This window comes from Peromyscus leucopus, chromosome 17 (assembly GCF_004664715.2).
Source record: "Peromyscus leucopus breed LL Stock chromosome 17, UCI_PerLeu_2.1, whole genome shotgun sequence".
Classification (NCBI taxonomy): domain Eukaryota; kingdom Metazoa; phylum Chordata; class Mammalia; order Rodentia; family Cricetidae; genus Peromyscus; species Peromyscus leucopus.
The window spans coordinates 12,446,756-12,460,980 of NC_051077.1; the positions used below are offsets into that span (position 1 = coordinate 12,446,756).

At 40.0% G+C, this 14,225-nt stretch overlaps 1 protein-coding gene across 2 annotated transcripts in view; it reads right to left on the reverse strand.

Moving 5' to 3' along the window:
- Positions 1-14,225, reverse strand: part of LOC114705737 (disintegrin and metalloproteinase domain-containing protein 32-like) — an 81,533-nt gene that overhangs the window by 57,896 nt on the left and 9,412 nt on the right. For both annotated transcript variants that reach the window (XM_037211653.1, XM_028887791.2), the window contains exons 5-7: positions 8,915-8,983; positions 7,748-7,819; positions 6,980-7,146 (exon numbers count right to left, since the gene is read on the reverse strand). In XM_037211653.1, coding sequence (XP_037067548.1) covers positions 6,980-7,146; positions 7,748-7,819; positions 8,915-8,983 — 308 coding nt within the window. The remainder of the gene's footprint in view (positions 1-6,979; positions 7,147-7,747; positions 7,820-8,914; positions 8,984-14,225) is intronic.

Consider the following 14,225-nt stretch of genomic DNA (forward strand, 5'->3'; position numbering starts at 1 on the left):
CCAGGGATATCAACCGAACACAGCATAATAAGATGCAATAAGATATTTCCTTCTTTCTAATATGGGAATTCATGACTATGAAATTTCCTGAAACCGCTATTTTATCTACATCTCACATTTTTACACTTTTTTTCACTTTTAAATTATGTTTCTGTATCTATATATGTGTACAATGATTTCGGGTACCTATGGAGGCCAGAAGAGGGCATCAGACCCCAAGAAACTGGAGTCACAGGCAGTTGTAAGCTACCCACCAAAAGTGCAGAAAACTAAAGTCAGAACCTCTGCAAGAACAGTATGCACTCCCAATCCCGGGTCATCTAACCACTTTCCTACAAACTTTAATAGATGTGTTTATGTGCTGTTGTCTCTAAATGCTTTCTAATATGTTACTATGTTCTTTGAGTCACAGGTCATTTACATGTTTTCGTTCCAAAGAAGCAATTTAAAAAACAACTTCTTACTGCTTTTAAACTAATTCTGTGGTTAAAGAATATATAGTAATAACTGGAATCCTTTTTAGTTTGTGGATATTTGTTTTATATCCAAAATGTTCACTATGCACATGTATTTTTGCTCAAGTAAGTGTAATGTTCCATAAATGTCAGTTAGCTCGAGTCAGTTGATAATCATGTTCTAGTTTATATGCTATATGTCTATTTAAGAAAGACCTGGAAATTTGCGACAGACCGTCAATCAGTTTTCTCTTTTTTCTTGTGAGTTTTATCTATGTGCACTCAAATGCCCTGTAATTAGTGTCATAAATGCCCTGCACACCCGCCCTCTTACAACATTCACCTTCCATTATTATTTGGCATGGGCCTTAGGCAAATTCTTTTCTCTGGGATCTTCACCTTGTAACACAGCAGACCCAGCTTCTTCTTCTTCTTTCTTCTTCTTCTTCTTCTTCTTCTTCTTCTTCTTCTTCTTCTTCTTCTTCTTCTTCTTCTCCTTCTTCTTCTTCTTATGATTTCTTAACATGATTTCCATCATTTTTGCTTTCTTTAAAACTTGGTTTTATACAAGTGGGCTATAACAAGTTCCTACTTTTCCAATTTGATACCACATGGGGTGGCCTACCTGAGAAGCTCCCCATAAGTCTTAGCACTCAAATATTCCATCCTTAGTTGGTGGCTGTTTGAGGAGGATTAATTAGGATTAGAAGGTGTGGACTTGCTGGAAGAAGCATGTCACTGGGGGGGGGGGAAGGAGGGCTTTGAGGTTTCAAAAGACTCATGCCATTCCCAGAGTGCCCTCTGCCACCTGCTTGTGGTTTGAGATGTGAGCTCTCATCTGTTCCTGCCGCCATGCCTTCCCTTCGCCGTCATGGGCTCTGACCCTCTAGAACTATAAGCCCAATTAAATGCTCACAAGCTGCCTTGGTCATAGTGTTTTATCACGGCAATAGAAAAGAGACTGATACACTGCAGTGTCTGTCTTCAAATTGCCCCGTTTCATCCAGATAGAGTTAGTGTGACTATTGATAGTAGACTTAGATCTGCCATCTGATTCCATTTATTTCACACTTGGATTGAGTGTGTCTCTATGGCTCTATCTTCTTTTCCACAGTGGCCTTGAGTCTTGTACTATTCATCTTTAACATTAGTGTAGCCACTGTCTTCTGCTTCTCAGGTGCAGTGCCACAGAGGGAGAAGTCAAGCGCCCCGCCGGGTAGTAAATAGGTTCTTCCCTGATGTCAGTTGAGATCATTTAAGATAGGGACTTCCTGCTCTCTTAAGTGACGTTTCATTTTCCATCCTCATCACAGGCAGAAAAGTGCAATGCAGTGCCATGACTCAACTCTGCCCAACAGTAAGAAGCAAGACCACTGTTCACAGGCCGGCACCTAGGGGTCAGTAACTAGCATCCTATTACTCCTCAGAAGGGTGGTATCAAGAGATTCTGAATCAGAGCAAACTCCTGCCCCTCCCTCCAAAGCAGTAATCAACAGTTTCCGTGGAGACAAAGAAGGAAGCAGCAATAATACACCGATTGCTGACTAGAAAAAACCCTGGATGCACAGCACTGCCTAGTGAGGAGATGGCAGCCATGGGCACAGACTCAGAGAGAATAAGCAGGCAGCCTGCTGAGAACAGCCAGAAGGGCAGGCATCCACAACCCAGCTGAGAAAGACGGGAAGAAACAAGTTTTTCAAAGTGTATCATCATATATCAACAAGTATGGAGACCGTTCAAGGAACCATAGTCTCATCTAATGGACAGAACAGGGTATTTAAAACAGACTATGTTAACTAACTGTATAGCCCCCAAATAATTTTAAATAGCAGTCTTGAGGAAATCTCATCAAATTAAAAAAAAAAAAGTCAGTATTCTCATGGGGAATCTTAACAGAGACATTCCATTTTCTATAATCAAATGGAAATCCTTGAAACTACAAATTATAATAAATCAAAGCCCTGGGGAATATATTGATTGCAGAGTAGATCAAACAGAAGAAAACAAACTCAAAGCCCAGATGTTTTCAACTACAAACAAAAAGCAATGAAGAGCACATCAGGAAATTTTCTTTATACAGGAGTAGTCTCAACACCAGGTTATTTTAAAGTGTGTTGATGAGAACAAAAGAGAAAAGAATTAAGAAAACTTTGGGAAATTTGGGACAGCATTAAAAGAATAAATATTGTGATTAATCAGACTCAAAGGGGCCTTGAGAATTCCAAGTGGGTAGAAAGCTTATTCAAAAGAGGTAACCATTTCTTTTTTAATCCCAAACTGAAACCACAAAAATCTAAGTACACTAGAAGCCATGGGTTATCAGCCAGATTTGCACAACTGGTTCTCTGCTAAGATACAGATCAATAGCTCTTTAAAGTTAAAGACAGAGCCAGGTGATAGTGGCTCACGCCTTTAATCCCAGCACTTGGGAGGCAGAGCCAGGCAGATCTCTGTGAGTTCGAGGCCAGCCTGGGCTACAGAGTGAGAGTCCCAGGACAGGCACCAAAACTACACAGAGAAACCCTGTCTGGAAAAACCAAAAAAGTTAAAGAGATGATTGTCAAAGCCGCAGGAGAAAAGAAACAACAGTTGAGGGCATCCCCTTTCTACTCACAGGTAACGTCTAAACAGAAACCTTACAGGCTAAAACCGGCCAACATCACCTAGCCATAGTGCTGGAGGAAAAACTGTGAATCAAAAAATACTACACCTAGCAAAAATATGCTTTAGAGATAAGAAATAATGACATCCCCAGGTAAGCAAAAGCTGGGCAAGTTTACTAACAATGAACACGCCCTGATAAGAAATGCTCAAGGGGATTTGTCAAGTTAAATGAAGGGGATGCTGAGCAAGAAGGAGACATCAAAATGTTCAGAATTCACAGATAAGAGGAAGTGTCGAGTTCATGCAAAGTTCTGTAGTATCACAAACACGGGACATAAGCCTGCCGTACATCACTTGAAGGCTAAAATAAACCAAAAATAAAGACTATGATAATATATCCAGAGTTGGACAACATAGGAAGATTAAAGGGGGAATTCAAAGTTGGAAACGGGGAAGAAACAGAGCAAGCGTCGGAGCTTTCTCTATTTTATTTTATTTTACTCTTCTGATACTAGACAGCCGTTATTTCAAAGCTGCTTGCTATAATCAAATGATGAATTTTGAAAGCCTTACGGCAACCACAAAGCAAAAATGTGTAATAGACACACTGAAAAGGCAAGCAAGGAATCAAAGCCCGTGACTAGAGAAAACAATGACTTACCTTCAAAGTTAGGCTTTAGTCACTGGCAATTGCCATACATGTAAATGGCTCAGATTCTCAGAATTAAAAAATACGCAGTGATTGGATGAATTAAAATACAACACCCAACCCTGTGGAACTCACAGGAAACGCATTTTCTCTCTAGGAATTTATAGATGAAACTAAAGGAGTGCAGTGTATGTAAATGGATTTAAAAAAAAAAAAAAAAACAAAAAACAGGGATAGCCACATACAAAATTTAGAAATCTCCACTCAACCACCTAACATCATACTTCAAAAAACTAGAAAAGCAACTCAAGCAAAACCCAGACTTAATGGAAGGAAACAGAAAATTAAAAAAAAAAAAAAAAAAAAAAAAAAAAAAAAAAAAAAAAAAACAGTAGAACTAAATGAAATAAAGAAGCAAGAGCATGTACAAGAGCCAAATTCTAGAAACTGTCACTAAGAAACAGATAAATTATCATCAATGATTGTTCTTAAATTTTAACTAACCACTTATGATTGGGAAGAGAACCTGAAAAGTATAAATAAACTGAGAAAAAATACTACCTAGAAGACCAAAAAAAATGTAAACATCAGTTGAAAAGTACACCACCATCATTATAGAAACAAAGACGAATCTTACAAAAACTTCCCATGCAGAAAACAAGAAGTCATAAACAACATTAACAAACCAAACCTGACCACACGAGACAGTATCAGTAGTCTAGATATCAAAAAAAAAAAAAAAAAAAAAAAAAAAAAAAAAAAAAAATAGACAGAACCCAAAGAAAAGTCGTTTGGTAAAAGTTAACATGATTTTAAAATCTTACTTTAAAATGGGAGGCTAATTCCTGGATCTACAAATGGCTTTTGCACCAGCTCCATTGCAAATAATTGTTCCCAATATTAGGAAATCAAGATTTGGCCTTTCAGATAAAAAAAAAAGTCAAAAAATATTACCATCACTCCTGTGCACTACACTTGTAACTTTCAGATGATTTTACATGCAAAATCAGAACACATTGGGGCCAGGAGATGGCTCACTGGATGAAGGAGCTGACTTCTCAGCCTGAGCACCTGAGCTTTATCCCAGGAGTCCACACGATGGAAGGAAAAAGTGGACTTCTGAAAGTCTGCCTCTGACCTCCTCATGCACCCTGTGGAGTACACATACATGTACACACACACACACACACACACACACACACACACACACACACACACAGAGAGAGAGAGAGGGAGAGAGAGATGCATGCACGTGCACACACACACAAAGTCAATAAATAAGTGTGAAAAATTATTAAAACATCTTAACATCATTATTAATTTACTGAATATTAATAATGAGTTCATACCACACAGAAAACAAACTCTAAGGTAAGCCGTGCATTTCAGTTAATAGTGTATCAATATTGCTCCGTTAGTTGTAAAAGTACCACCCAGTGCAAAAAATTAACAATACTAATGGAGCAGAAAAGGTATGATGAGGGAGCACCTGAAAATCATCCTCTATGCCTGTATCTGTAAGAAGAAAACTTGTTTAAAAAAAAAAAGTCTGTGGATATAAAAAAAAAATGAATTTAGGTAATTGTATTTCTAATTTCAAAAAATCCTTTCACAAAGCCAATAACAACAACAACAAAAAAAATACTTTGGTACTTGTAGTGGTCTGAATAAGAATGGCCCCTCATAGGCTCCTGTATTTGAATGTTTAGTCACCAGGGAGCTGAACTATTTGAAAAGATTCTAAGGACTGGGAGCTGAGGCCTTGTTGGAATTGATGTGACCTTATTGGAGGAAGTGTGTCACTAGGGGTGGGTTTGGGGTTTCAGAAGCCCATGCAAAGCCCATTCTCTCTTTCTCTCTCTCTCTCTCTCTCTCTCTCTCTCTCTCTCTCTCTCTCTCTCTCTCTCTCTCTCTCTCTCTCTCTCTCCCTGCTGCCTTCAGCTCAGGATACAGTTTCTCAGCTATTTCTCCAGCACCATGTATGTCTGCATGCTGCCACATTCCCCATTATGATTGATGATAATGAACTAACCCTCTGAAACTGTAAGCAAGCCCCCAATTAAATCCTTTCTTTCATAAGAGTTGCCCTGGTTATGATGTCTCTTCACAGCAACAGAAGATGAGTAAGACAGTACTTACAGAAATTAGCTACATTTCCATATATCTCTAAAAAAATATAGCAGAGCATTAAAAATATTAACATTGGCAAAAAAAATAAATAAATAAAAGACCTAGACATATAAATACCAGATATCTGGAAGAGTTCCAGCAAACAACTGTACAAGTTTTCCAGGAGACCAGAAGAATAATTTGAAAACTGGAGGAATGTATCCATACTCACTTACTAGAATGTTCCATATAATAAAGATAAGCACAACATCAAAAACATCAGCCCTTCCCAAATGGACCAATCAAATTGCTTGAAGCCCTGTAAAAACTCTAAAAGGGTGTTTACAGGGCAAATGTGTGACAGAGTGCTTGTCTATCCATGTGCCAGAAAATCAAAGTGTATCCCTCCTGATACTATATCAAAATTAGTTATGTTGCATAATATTTAGAGATAAATAACATGCATATAAAGACACCTGTTGTATATTGCTAGCAATTCTATTATGAATGCAATGACAAATGCATAACTACCGTTTACCATCTTTAAGCTAACATTTTAAAATAATGCCGAAAATCCACTCATATAAGTACTTATAAACAACTTCACACCCAGCGTCTGCCAACTGTATCATCAACAAATAAACTTCACTAGATGAATCCTGGATCTTTCTTGGTGTTTAAGAGTAAGCTTTGCTGCCGGGCAGTGGTGGCACACGCCTTTAATCCCAGCACTCGGGAGACAGAGGCAGGCGGATCTCTGTGAGTTCGAAGCCAGCCTGGTCTCCAAAGCGAGTTCCAGGAAATGCGCAAAGCTACACAGCGAAACCCTGTCTCAAAAAACCAAAAAAAAAAAAAAAAAAAAAAGAGTCAGCTTTGCCATGACAGCATGCAGGCTCTTGTTCAAGACAGGCTCCAAAGCTACACAGAGAAACCCTGTCTCAGAAGAGAAAAAGTCATAAAGTGGATGAAGCTCTATAAATTTCACCTTCTTGTTTTACAAAATATTAATAAGCTTAGAAACAAATGTTATTCATCCTTTTTCATCGCCTGACAATCAGAGAGCATAAGCCTTGGATGAAGTACCTGAGTATTCAGATGTGAATAATAGCTTCCTGAATTAAGCTACGTCCCAAGATTTTTATAGAGCATCAAACATGCTTACACAAATAAATATGCAATATCATGAGGTCTTAGGGTAAGATACGATTTCTTCCATTCTAAAAATCGATGCAATAATTCATCTGCTTCACCAACTGTAGAAATCCTATTTCTGTCTGACCACAGCTCCAATGAGGACAACACAACAGTAACCTTGAGTTGGGAAAACACCTAAAAACAGAAGAAATGAATAGACACAAATTAATCTGTCTTATTTTATAAATGCCCTACCCTAGAAAATATTTTGAATTTTTCACAAATCCACATTCTTTTTATATGAATGCCTTAATTATTCAGAAATGCCACATCAAGTTAGTGCTGTGGGATGGTCTGTATGGCAAATGTGTTGCTCTGATTGATTAGTAAATAAAACACTGATTGGCCAGTAGTCGGGCAGTAGTCAGTATAGGCGGGACAAGGAGGAGAATAATTCTGGAAAGTGGAAGGCTGAGTCAGAGTCACTGCCAGCCACCAGGACAAGCCGCATGTGAAGATGCCGGTAAGCCACAAGCCACGTGGCAAGATGTAGATTTATAGAAATGGGTTAATTTAAGATATAAGAACAGTTAGCAAGAAGCCTGCCACGTCCATATAGTTTGTAAGCAATATAAGTCTCAGTGTGTTTACTTGGTTGGGTCTGAGCGGCTGTGGGACTGGCGGGTGAGAGAGATTTGTCCTGACTGTGGGCAAGGCAGGAAAACTCTAGCTACAAGTTACTGCAAATGATAATTTCAAAAATGAAAAATTTTGGTATAAAAAGGAAAATACTTACTGAATTTATAAGACTGATGATATCAATGATTTTATTTGTTACAATCATGCTGTCATAGCCCAGGTAATCATACTAAAAGACAGAAATGATTTTATAGTTAAAATCCTATTTTTATATGATGTTTTTGATATTTACAGCTACTATCAGAAGTTTGAGGCTGATAAAGAATTCAGTGTTTCAAATAAGATACACAATTCCCAATGTGAGACTATTACAGAACACATATGTACATATCATACACATATACATACATACACACTCAATACAAGCAGGTGTATATGTAAGCACTGAAGTATGGATTGACCCTGGATGACATCTAGTTCGGCCCCATCATTTTAAACACCTGCTCTGGCCATTCCCAGAAGTGTAATAAATCAAGTATTGGCCTATTCTTCTTCAAATCTTCTTATTTCCGACCTCAACTCTGGATTTTTGGCAATCTCTACAATGTAAAGAATGGGACTGCTAACATATTATTTCTGTTCTCTATGATAGTCCACAAGGCTGATAATCAAATCGGGACCATCAGACTAAAACCTGGAAAATTGCATATATCCCTAAAAGCCATATGACTTGTTTATAGAAGCCAAGGGTCTTGAGACACCTTCCTTTCAGAAAACCATGGCGTGGGACAGGCACGGCACCAAATGCCTACGTCTTACAGCATGTGCAGATGTGCTAGCCACCACGGCCAGCAAAAACTTACAGGATATAACACTCTCTGGCTTCATAGCCATCCTCTTGCTCTACAGGCTTGCCAGAACTGTCTCCTATTGGGTGATCTCAACTATTTGGTTTTCAGTTAGCAAATTGTTACTCTGTGCTGTCTACAATGGAAAGTGAGAAGATTGCCTCTAGCCACAAAGTATTTAAGGACTAACACCAAAGTGCGTCAACATTTTGCAACTCTTTTTTTTTTAAGTGTTTTTTTAGGTTTATTTATTTTATTATTTTATGTGTATAAGTACACTACATGCATGCCTTGTGCCCTCAGGTCAGAATAGGGCATTGGATCCCCTGGGGTTAGAGTTATAGATAGTTGTGAGTCACCGTGTGGGTGCTGGGATTCAAACCTGGGGCCTCTGGAAGAGGAACAAGTGCTCTTAGTTGCTGATTCAAGTCTCCAGTCCCACACCAAATACATAAGAGAAAAATCAAAGCACATACCAAGGCTTTGTCCACCACAATCGTCATCTCTAAATAGAGAGGAAACAATTGTTTTAAAGGTGATTCTGACTGGAAAGGAAGAAAAACACACAAAAGTTTACATTTTCATGATGCATTATTTCCTTGGAGCTCTTTATTAAAGTGATTAGGGCAGTACTCACAGCAAGTACTAGCTAGGGAAGCTGACATGGAGTGCCTGAGTATTATAGCAAAGAACCTGGTCCTAAGAACATTGGTTATGAAGTCAGCCAACTGATCCATAGCTTTCAACTTGTCAACTCTTCATACACTAAAATTGGAATGAAACACCATGCTCTTTACACCATCTATTTGACCTGAAGGGCAGAAGTGGATTAAACTTTTGCTTTAGAGGTTGCACAGATGTGCAAGGTATTCTGGTGGATGCTCTGCCTCCGCCCCGGCACCCTGGCATCCATATACCCAAAGAGTCTAGAACGTTTTGGCGGAAGCCCTACCTCTCTGCCAAGACCCTGCCCCTCAGGAGGTCTTGCCAAACACAGCTGCTCCCCCAGAGACGCTCAAGACCACTTCCACAGGGTAAACTGCCCCCCAGAAAACAGACACGTGGCTTTCTAGTCTCTCATCCCTGTCTCCTCTCTGGGGGGGCCAGAGAATCACCCAGGAACGCTTTACCCATTCAACCGGGGCCTTTTCTAATTCGGTCTGATTTGGATTGCTACACCAGTAGAGAGGCTTAGCAGGATGCAGAGACTTTTCAGAAGGCTAAGAAATGATGGCTGTGTTTCATTTCTTCCTGGAGCCACACGCTTTGCGATATGCCTACAATGCAAGTCTTGCCCCCTGGCTCCTCATCAAAGCTGCTGGTCCATAGCCGCAGGGAAAACGCTACAGGACCAGTTCAGCCCGAGCCTCCTCTGACTGCCATGTGTGTTCTTAGAGCACCCACCTGTGCACATCCCGCCAGCCCCCCGTACAGCAAGAAACGTGGGGATATACCCTTACGGAAGGGAAGGGAAGGAGGTGTTGCTTTAGAGAAAAACAAAAAAACAAAAACAGCTACGAACTTTCAGTGAAACCCCGTCATGGAACCCAGCTAACTGGCATCCAGGGGAATGGTGGTCTATGTTCTCTGTGTGGCTTATTGGTGCCAGAGATGGCAATGCTAAATTGTTCTCAAAGAATGGTAGCTGTGTGTTTGAGATGTCCATCGCCTTCCTAACGGGTTTGCACACAGAGTTGAGTAGACTTGTGGGAGGTATTGGTTTAAAAAAAAAAAAAGCCAGCCGGGCAGTGGTGGCACACGCCTTTAATCCCAGCACTTGGGAGGCAGAGGCAGGCGGATCTCTGTGAGTTCGAGGCCAGCCTGGTCTCCAAAGTGAGTTCCAGGAAAGGTGCAAAGCTACACAGAGAAACCCTGTCTCGAAAAACCAAAAAAAAAAAAAAAAAAGCCATTTCAAAGTAAATACATTACCTGCTGTCTAGAACAGGGGATAAAAGGAAGGTTGTGGAACAATATGGTAAATAAAGAGGCTGAGAAGGAGGGCATAGGGTGGGTAGGGAAAGAAAAACTTGAAAAAAATCTCAGGCATACACACTGGAAAATACAGAAGGTCACACATATGTCCTAGACTAGATACAAACTGTGAAAGACCTCAAAAAGATACTAAGCTTTCTTCCCTGGCAAACTTTGAGGCACCGTGCAAACAAGAGTGAAATCCAAGAAACAGTCACAAATAACCTGAATAAGCATTATGGATATATCTACATACAGTCCTGTGGTGATAGATCGGGTACCCTAATAAACTTGTCTGAGGATCAGAGGACGGAGCCAGCCACTAGATTAGACATAGAGGTCAGGCAGTGGGGATACACACCGTTAATCCCAGCACTTGAGGTCTCATGCCCTTGTTTGGGAAGCACACATGCCTTTAATCCCAGGAAGTAAGATGGCAGGGCAAAGAAAGGTATATAAGGCATGGGGAAACAGGAACTCACTCTCTTTAGGCTGAGGATTTTATAGAGGTAAGAACTAGTAGCTGGCTGCTCTGCTTCTCTGATCTTACAGCTTTCACCCTGATATCTGACTCTGGGTTGTTGTTTTGTTGTTGTTGTTGTTTGTTTGTTTTATTATAAGACCATCTAAGATTCAAACAACACAGTCCCATCTCAAGAAATCACAAGAGCTCCTGGCCTCTTTTCCTCCCTTTTGGACTGACCATATCACAACCTCTGTACCCAGGGGCTCACCAGCAATCCCACCTGGCCCCTAGGTTGATGTAGGCTACTTGCATCCCTCGTTTCCAGCCTCCCACAATTAGGGTCACTCCAAAGCCCTGTGGCTGCTTGCCAGGGAGCATCACACCCTTCCAGCCCCATCCCACCCCTACCAACTCCCCCTAGACATTCCCTAGTGTTCTACTAGATGTTACTTCACCTGGCCTTGAGACCCGGACCAACCCATTCTGCCAGGGAAACTTATCCCAAGCTCCTAGACCAAGCCACTATAGGAACCAGAAGGTAGCCAACAAGTAGAAAACCTGGGAGGGGGGCTTTATCCCTAAATACCAGACAAACAGGAAAAGACCATCCCCAAACCTGCTATAAGTTTGCCTTCTCCTAAGCACTGTAAATACCTCTTCTAAAAAAAATAAAGGTGAGTTGAACCCAAATAATAATCTTTTAATATACATGGATGAAATGTGGAAGAATTAGGACATTATGAAAACACTTAACCTTTGAACAAAAAACTGAACCAACAAACTAACTGCAGATGCCCAAATACTGCCAATGGTCATGTCAGAGGAGCAGCAAATGGCAGTTGACTTCAGGGTGTCAGCCCACCAGGAGGAAAGTCTCTGATGGGTGAATCTTGGACAGGTAAGGCCCCGGGACCACAGACCCAGAAATGTCTTTTGCTTCTGCTGTGCCTTCCCATGCTTGCTGCTGCCATCTTTCTCTGGTATTTGGCATGGTGTGAATGGGGAGATCCCCACTGCCTGTAATGTAGTGTGTTTATCTCATGGAAACATCCTGTCCTGCTGGGATTTTTACCTATGGGTGATTATGCAGATGATTTCTTCTTAAGCTGCATTGACTAATTAATAATAACAACATTAGTTTAAATAGAGTTTGGATAATTAAAAACATAAACAAGTAAGTGTCACACCGCTAGAACACATGAGTTTCTATTGAGGAGCTGTATGGAGTGTGGCTTAGGTTAATGATTAAGAAAAAAAAATGAGTCCTAGTAACCCAGCTAGCTTAAATTCTTTTAACCTTAATGTTCACAGGTTTTGGAGTGCGTAATAGCTGAAACAAAGTTTTAAAAATAATGAGCCAGCAACAGGTTATAATGAACAAAGGAACAGCAGAGGAGGAAGATGCTTTAAGGAAGAGAGGAAGTGGGGTAATGGTCTACATTTAAGAAGAGAGCATAAGGAGGGGCTAATGGTTGAAATGGGGGAGGGAGGGAGGACCAATTGAGAAGGAAGTAGAATAACAGAGGTATCAAAGTGTCATGGTGAAACTCATTGCTTTATCCTACCCAAAATGTATTCCACTTCCCAGGCCAACTTGACCCATACAGCCTGTGTTCTGCCTGCCCCAGCCTGCTGTGTCCACACCAGACACAGAGCCATGGAAGAAGTCCACGAGCCCAGGTCTCATCACAAAATACAACTCTCAAAGATCAAGAAAGTATGTTTCTCCCCAACCACTAGTCCTGTAGAAATCTTCTCCAATGAGAATTGCCTAGATGAGCCCCAAGACCTAAAATTTAAAAAGAACAATCATAAACTCCGATCACATGATTCAAGGGCCTTATAAAGTTTCTTCTCTGTGTCTTAAAGAGAACAAACAACAAGTGGTGCCCAAGAAAACACAAATCCAAGGCAGATGGAAATAACAAAAGTGATCCTGGATTTGAACTGAACTCAAAAAAGGGAAAGAAACATTGAAGAGAACTCAAGCTGAAATGAAGATGGAGTTGAAAAACTCAGTAAACCAATCAGAAAACTCAGTGGAAAGCTCTATAGGTAGAATAGATCAAGTAGAGGACAGAATAAAAGGACTTAGAGACAACGTAGAGGAATTAGACCACACAAGCAAAAAGTACGAAGTTGGGTTTTTTTTAAGAACAGAAAAGGATAATTTGATATCATCAAAAGACTAATCCTTTTAATTCTAGGAATAGATGAGGAAGAAGAATCCTAAGTGAACAGCACAGACCAGATCTTTTGACAAGGTCATAGAAGAAAACTTCTCCCAAGCAAAGGAAAGACACACCCATACAAATACAAGAAGCATAAAGAACACCTTATACACACAATAGGAAAGAAACTCAGCATGGCATATCATAGTTAAAACAATATGAACAAAGAAAGTATTGGGAGCTGCAAGAAAAAAGACAGGTTATTAAATAAAAGAAAACCCATCAGAATAGCTTATTTATACATGAAACTGAAAGAGGATCCTGTATGAATGCTCTCCATGCTTTAAAAGACCATGGATGCCATTTTAGACTACTCTTCATAGCAAAACTATCTGCATCATTGAAGGACAAATCTTCCCATGATACAGCAAGATCAAAAGACTCATGCTCACCAAACCACCTGTAAGCATACCCTGAAAGCAATACTTTCAACTAAAGAGAGGAACAGCCATAGCAGAAGACTGTAGAAAAAAAATGAAGCTATAATGACTAAAACACAAAATATGACTAAAAACACATAAACAACAAAATGGGTACAATCAATACACACTTTACAGTAATAACATTAAATATCAATGGCCTCAACTCCCCAATCAAAAGACACAGGCTGGCTCAATGGATTAAGAAACAAAATCCATCTATCTGTTGTCTACAAAAACACTCCTCTTGAGCCAGGCATAGTGGCAGAGGTCTTTAATCTCATCAGTAAACAACCAGAGGTAGGCAGATCTCTGTGATTTTGAAGCCACCCTGGTCTACATAGTGAGTTCCAGGACAGTCAGGGCTATATATAGGCCATATCTAAAAATGTCAACAACAAAAATAAATAAGGGCTGGAGAGATGGCTCAGTCATTAAAGGCTAGGCTCACAACCAAAAATATAAGAATATGGTTCCCAGCACTCTCGGTTGTCTCTCCAGCCACCAAAGAAAAACAATAGATAGATAGATGATAGATAGATAGATAGATAGATAGATAGATAGATAGATAGATAGATAGATAGAGAAAACCTGTGTTACCTTTAAAGATAGGTACCACTTTAAAATGAAAAGATAGAAAAAAATACTCCAAGCACATAATACCAGGTAGCAAGCAGATATCACTATCCTCGTATCTGAC